This window comes from Habropoda laboriosa, unplaced genomic scaffold (genome assembly GCF_001263275.1).
Source record: "Habropoda laboriosa isolate 0110345459 unplaced genomic scaffold, ASM126327v1 scaffold40, whole genome shotgun sequence".
In the NCBI taxonomy this organism is placed as follows: Eukaryota; Metazoa; Arthropoda; class Insecta; order Hymenoptera; family Apidae; genus Habropoda; species Habropoda laboriosa.
In genome coordinates this window covers 3257752-3265206 of record NW_017100231.1, presented here as the reverse complement: position 1 = coordinate 3265206, position 7455 = coordinate 3257752, and the positions used below count along the sequence as shown (strand labels likewise).

Here is a 7455-nt window from a genome sequence, read left to right as displayed (position 1 = left end):
CATCGTACAGATACGATCTTCCTCTGCCTCTACGACACACGTAGAAGTTAACCGGTGGTTCGATTATATCCAAGGATAATTTCATTTGCAGCAGCGCGTAAGGACGTCGTCGTCGTCGTCGGGCGCGGTGGCTGGCGTTCATTAAAATGGGAAAAATTGAAAGGCCTGTTAGCCGTTTGGCCCTCTCCTGTTAAATTCGGCCCTCTCCTCCCTTTGTCCGGTCTCGTTCGGCCCGCCACAGGACAAGCCTCGTCCTTTTTCTGCCTCCCCCTTTTTCGCCCACGAGTTGTTCACGACTCGTTCGAGAGCGCAAGCCCGCGAACGTCCTGGGATCGATTCCCAGCTCAGCAGGAGGCTCCTCCTACCATGACGGCCATCTTGCGACCGGCACCGGTCTCACTATATCACATCACACTTCACTGCATCCAGCCTGTGCATACTTACGGTCAGCCATGCGATCGCAACCCCGACTTTTGTCCCTCTTTCGATGTTGCCTTGTGGATCATTCCTTCGGCTTGATGTTAGGAGTGACTAGCTTCCGGTGGCCAGGGCTGTTGGTTTCCTTTTTTTTTAGCTGTTTTCAGGCTAGGTATCGCGGTTTGTGGTTGGTTCATTTGTTAATTGAGAATTCTTGCCGTGGAAACCGGGTTTTGGGGAGGATTGCTTTGGGACGGAGATTTTGTGACGATTGATCTGAGTGTTTTCTGGTTTTTGTTTTAAATTGGGCTGGAGTGGGTTGAAAGATGTTGTTGGTATAATTTTAGAAATGATTCTTTGTGGACTTTGGTGGTGGTTGGTAGGTGAGAGGTAGAATGGAACTTTTGTGGTGATTGATTGGTAATTTTTGGACCACTCTTTTAATTAGTACCTATTTTAAGTAGGTTGACAGATATTTTTGGTAATGTAGGCATAATTTTAGGAATGATTCTTTGTGGACTTTGGTGGTGGTTGGTAGGTGAGAAGTAGAATGGAATTCTTGTGGTGATTGATTGATACTTTTGTGACTTTTCTTTTAACCCCTTAACCTATGATTTCTTTTCTGACTGTGCATGTAAGCGTCAGCCATTTAATGTTTCAGTACTGTATCAGGCAACAAAAGCTAATCTGTTACAGATTAATTACATTTAGGAATCCTTGATCTTACAAATTCAAACGACAGTTAGAATTACAACGAATTTTTCTCACATCTTGGCCAGAATCTCTGCCACGACTTTGACAGGTTGTTGCAGGTTAAAGGGTTAATTAGTATTGAAGCAGTTTGAATAATATTTGTTGTAACGCAGGAATAATTATTTTTGAAAATTTTGGTAATGGTTTGTAATGAAAAGTGGCATGGAATTTTTGCGATAAATGGTTAAACATTTGGAGACCTTTCTTTGTATTAGCACTTCGAGTAAGTTGAAACATATTTTTGCTAATGTAGGAATAATTTTTAAGGAAACTTTTTTCTGGATTTTGGTAATGATTTGCAGATGATAAGTAATGTAGAATTTTTCTGACTACAGGTTGATAGTTTTGAGTAGCATTTGAGTAGTTTGAAAAATATTTATGGTAATATGGGCGTAATATTTTTTCGTGAACTTTGATGGTGGTTTACAGATGACAAGTAGAATGTAATTTTTGCGGCGATTGGTGTTGATAATTTTGAAAACTTCTTCGAATAAATTGACAGATATGTTCGATAATGCACGAATAATTTTAAATAGTCTGTCGTCATCTTTTTCATTGGCATTTCGACCTTTCCAAACGGAGGATTCTCAAAAAAAAAAAAAAGTATCAAAAAAGTTTGTTTAACGCGACAGGAACATTCCCAAGTGAGAATTGGCTTTCCTTACAACGCAAGTCTCGATTTCTAAGCTTCGAATGCTTCTTTCCCGAGCACATGGAAGAGAAATCCTAGAAAGATATAATTTATTTGAATTGGTATTGCGGATTTGCGGTTGAGGTGGCTTCAGGAAGGATGGTTTCCTGCAACGAGGATTTTGTATGTAAAATGAATGTGAGAAGAGGAGGATATCAGAGAATATGAATATTATACTGATTATCTTCCTAACGAATTGCAACACGGATACGTCGGAAATTATTTATCGCCGTTTCGTTCAATTTCCAAGATGTCTTTCGTTTCACTTTTCGTATCTTCATTAATGTACACTGGACAGGGGGGATATTTTCGAAAAGCGAAGAACATCGCAACGTTTCCTACATTTCGACGCGAAATATTTTTTTATCGCGATTAATGATCAACGAGACGTGCAAAAGTAAGCTTTTTTTTCGACACACGAAATATCAGTCAATTTCGCATTCTTGCTTCATAATTATCTATCCTGACGTGTCGTTATAATTTAATCTTTCTCTTGCGTTCGAAACTATATACAGTTTCACCGTCAAATTCGCACTTAATTACGTATTATCAGCGAAGGCAAGGTAGAACATACATTTATGTATTTAATTGCCTCACAATTTCGCCATTACTGCATTTATCTTATCGACTGAAAAGTTTTTTTTTTTTTTTTGCAATGCAAGTATCATACTTTGCGAAATATTTCTCTGTTTTTTTTTTTCCAAGGAAAACTTCGCTTATCTCAATTGCAAACATTTATACGGTGAATTTTATGCGCTTAATATCAAACTTTCTTCATCGGTTCAATTCGTAGTTAGCCTCGTGTTTCGCGGAAAGATTGCAGATTTGTGGTAACATCCTTTTCCTACCTCCACGCGCCCTTTTCAGTTGCTTTCCGGACTGTTCTTATTATCGAAAACATAATCTAAAAACTCGTACAGTTCTTATGTTACAAGTAACTCTACAACAAAGGTAATTAACGATACGAGAAAGCTGGTTATGTACAGGGTGCTTAGAAAGAATATGAAGAATTTCTGTGTGCAATGTATTTTCTTTCGAAAGTTCCAAGAATATGTTGACAATAGAGGCTTTACTTCTTTCGAAAAGTTACTTCCACATGAGAGTTACCATTTCTTTTGAAGCACCCTGTATTAAATTTATCGCTACTTAGGTAGAAATTAATAAAGGTAATTTTTATGCTTTCAAAAGGAAACTCTGTAATGATAAACATTGCATTATCAGTTTCATTTCTCTGAAAAAGTTACTTTCGTACAAGAGTTAACATTATTTTGAAACGCCCTGTATTAGATTTAGAATTCTGTTAGATAGAAACTACTTTAATAACAAAATATCCTTATTAACACGGTACATTGTATTATCACCTCCATTTATTTGAAAAAAATTATTTTCATACAAGAATTAACATTTTTTTGAAACGCCCTGTATTAGATTTAGAATTCTGTTAGATAGAAACTACTTTAATAACAAAATATCCTTATTAACACAGTACATTGTATTATCACTTCCATTTATTTGAAAAAAATTATTTTCATACAAGAGTTAGCGTTATTTTGAAACGTCCTGTATTAGATTTCAAATTTTGTTGGATAGAAATTACTTTAATAACAAAATATCCTTATTGACACGGTACACTGTATTATCTCTTCTATTTCTCTGAAAAAAATTACTTCTATGCAAGAGTTAACATTATTTTGAAACGCCCTGTATTAGATTTATCATTTTGTTAGATAGAAATTACTTTAATAACAAAATATCCTTATTAACACGGTACACTGTATTATTACCTCCATTTCTTTGAAAAAAAATTACTTCCATACAAATTTAACATTATTTTGAAACGCCCTGTATTAGATTTATCATTTTGTTACACTGAAATTACTTTAATAACAAAATATCCTTATTAACACGGTACATTGTATTATCACCTCCATTTCTTTGAAAAAAAATTACTTCCATACAAATTTAACATTATTTTGAAACGCCCTGTATTAGATTTATCATTTTGTTACACTGAAATTACTTTAATAACAAAATATCCTTATTGACACGGTACATTGTATTATCACTCCTATTTCACTGAAAAAAATTACTTCCATGCCAGAGTTAACATTCTTTTGAAACGGCCTGTATTAAATTTACCACTATATTCACATGAAAATTACAAGAAATAATTTTCTACGTTCAAGTGAAAGCTCTTCAAACACGAAATACATTTACCAATACGCTAAAATTTCTGTAAAAAAAAATTCGCATATTTTGAAGCACCCTGTACATAGAAACCACTAAAAGTATTTCCCTTTTCTCTGTTTCCAGGTTCTCAAGTACTGCGATCATCTGCACGGAAAATGGTACTTCTCCGAGGTGCGCGCGATTTTTTCGCGCCGCTATCTCCTCCAGAACGTCGCCATCGAGATCTTCCTGGCCAGTCGAAGTAAGTCGTGCCGATTCGTCTCGTTCGTTTTCAAATGGTGGCGAGGAGAAAGAGAGAAAGAGAAAGATGCGGCTAGACGGGCCCCATTTCGAAAGGGGCGCGCATTCCCGTTTCTTGCTCGATCCTCCGCGTTATTTCACACGGCGTGATCTAATCCGGCAAAATGGAAACGGAATTCTGAGCGCGCCGCGAGGTGTGCGCCCCCGTTTGCTTTTTACTCAATAAATATCTGGCCCGCGTTACGGTATCCGCATCTTTTCTTTTTTTCCCTTTTTGCCGCGCCGATTTATCGGCCGATCCATGTTACACCTGCTGTCTCCTCTCTCCTTTCCGCGAAATCTCAATGCTTTCGACGAAGTTTCATTGATTCTGAAATTACTTCAGCTTCGAAGGAAGTGTTCAACTTTTTGACAAATATTAGCGACAGCATTGAGGATAATCGAGTCGTGTCGCGAACTTATCTTTAATTGGAAAATGAATTTATGGAAGGAAATTAATAAACGATTTCTGACGCTACGGTGAGATAATTTTGATGAGAACTTTGTCGGTTTGTTCGTGTAAGTAATTTGTTTGCATTGGGAAAAATTATCGCGATATCTTAATAGTGATAACGTCAGTAAACACAGGGTGATCCATGTAAAACAGTTACGGTGGTAATTTAAATGGTTTGAAGAAGAATTTTTTTTATGGAAAAAATGGCGAAAAATCAAAGGAAATTTTACGATTTTTCTTTCTCTTTGGAACGTTTTAGTATTTTTCTAGGAAATTTCATGACTCGAAGTCACGAAGGAATTCCTAGAATGGCCATAATTGTCGTGATAAGACAGTAAATACTGATACTATCAAGAATAAAATTACACTCTTGACGTGTTTTATGAGTACCGTGTTGAAATATGTGAAAGCTGCGAATTAGTTAATATAGATGGAACTAAACTTGTAATCGTAGAATTTTCAAGATATTCTTGCGCCTCATAGGTACTATAAAACCGTTTCACTCTAGATGTTCTTTAACGATAGCTGCTTGTGATTCTCTAGTGTTCATTCTTTAACTCCTATCGTTAAACTGAAACGGCTTTCACGTATGTATTATACGATATCGTATTTTTCCATTTTCCATCCACTGTACGAATTCTTCACACCGCTAAATATTTCCTTCCTGTTCACTCATTAAAATCTCCTGTTCTTTCGTCTGATTGTATGTACTTAGGTAGGTGTAAAGAGAAACGTGTCGCTTTGTATATTGTAGAGCAGTGATGAGCAAAGTTTTCTGTGCGACCGAATTTAGAAGAGCTAAAGTGAACAGTCTTTGAGTTTAACACGATATGTGTATCTGTGAAATAATATTAAGAAAGACTGTGAAAAGTCTCTGAAATAATTTTGAAAGAGGCTGTGAAAAGTTTGCGAAATTATTTTGAAAAAGACTGAGAAAAGTCTGTGAAATAATTTTAGAAGAGACTGTGAAAAGTCTCTGAAATAATTTTGAAAGAGACTGTGAAAAGTTTGCGAAATTATTTTGAAAAAGACTGAGAAAAGTCTGTGAAATAATTTTAGAAGAGACTGTGAAAAGTCTGTGAAATAATTTTGAAAAAGACTGAGAAAAGTCTGTGAAATAATTTTAGAAGAGACTGTGAAAAGTCTCTGAAATAATTTTGAAAGAGACTGTGAAAAGTTTGCGAAATTATTTTGAAAAAGACTGAGAAAAGTCTGTGAAATAATTTTAGAAGAGACTGTGAAAAGTCTCTGAAATAATTTTGAAAGAGACTGAGAAAATTCTGTGAAATAATTTTCTAAAAGACATGTGAAAAATCTATAAAACAATTTTCCAAATTAATAATAATTTTACAAAAAGATTCACGAGTCTATGAAACAATGTTAGTAATAATAAAAGAACAATGTATTCATTGTTACTTAAGTGTATTAAAAACAAGCAATACCCTCCTACAATAAATCCACAATGTTTAAACAAACAAATCAGGTTTCCCAAGGATCCAGTTGCACACATTCACAAATTACTAAATTTTCAAGAGGACACTGCTCATCGCTGTTCCTGAATAACACCAAAAAAACAAGGATAGTCTGAAGCGCAGCCTTCGTTATCTCGATTTCATAGCGAGGTGTTAAAACATTCCTCGAGGTTGGCGTGTAGCCATCGGTATACGCTGCGTTTCGCTTGAAATATAGTTGTCGTTCCCCTCGGAACCTCGAGGATCGTCGTCCGAGGGTAAGCATTCGCGCGCGCGTTTTTCGAACAAACGCGCCTCTTGAAATTACACCGAGTTATACCTGCGTTCGACCCGCAATCCCGCTGATTATTTCTCTCCTGGCCGCAGATAAATTCCCCGGTTCGGACGGTTCCACTGATTCTAATCTGATATCCTCTCGAGACTTTCGATGAAGCGGCGGAATGTCATCCGTTCGTCGTTCATTAAAGAATTACTGGAAACGCGCGTTCGCTCGCTTGCGCGAACACTGGCCGGCGCGTTCTCCTTAAAGGAGAGACAGAGGCACGGCCAAGGATCGTGTCGCGTCGTGATAAATCCTCGATGAAAAAAAAAAAAAAAAAAAGAAAAAATAAATAAGAAGGAAAAAGAGACATTAAAAGAGAAAAGAAAATACGAGCGAGTTACCTTACCAGCGAAACACCGCTGTGGAACTTTCACGGATCTTTACGAGACGGTTCTGCCTCTCGAGTAAAGTCTGGAGAAAAATTGACCTGTTTTTTCTTTTCTCGTCCGGGGGAAGGATGTTTGCGGTGTTTTGCAAGGGTGGCGGTGAGAGATATGAGGTAATTTTGTTGATTTGCTCGCTTGGGTTTTTCGGGAATTATTGTTGCTGTTAGTTGTTCGTTCTGTGTACCGGGTGTCTGAATTGGTTTCGGTCAAACTCTGTCAGTTGTTGCGATGTTCAAGAGAGAAAGATTTAGATTGAATGAAAAATTGATGCACTCGATTCTTCTAATGAAAATCTTCTCAATTTTAACGTGGTATCGTGAAATAATAGTTTTCTTCGTTTTCTACGTAATATTTAAACTGTTAAACTATTAAACTGTTTTTCATTTTTTTCATTTTAAGTGCATTTTCTTAATCGTGAGATAATATTTTTCCTCATTTTCTACAGAATGTTTAAAAATTTTTTAGTTTGAAATTTTAGTAAGATAATATTT

General features: G+C 36.3%; 1 protein-coding gene across 1 annotated transcript in view; it reads left to right on the top strand.

Moving 5' to 3' along the window:
- LOC108571475 (neurobeachin) overlaps positions 1-7455 on the top strand; it is a 664931-nt gene that overhangs the window by 630754 nt on the left and 26722 nt on the right. The window contains exon 41 of the mRNA XM_017933530.1: positions 4175-4292. Within this exon, the coding sequence (XP_017789019.1) occupies positions 4175-4292 (118 nt within the window). The remainder of the gene's footprint in view (positions 1-4174; positions 4293-7455) is intronic.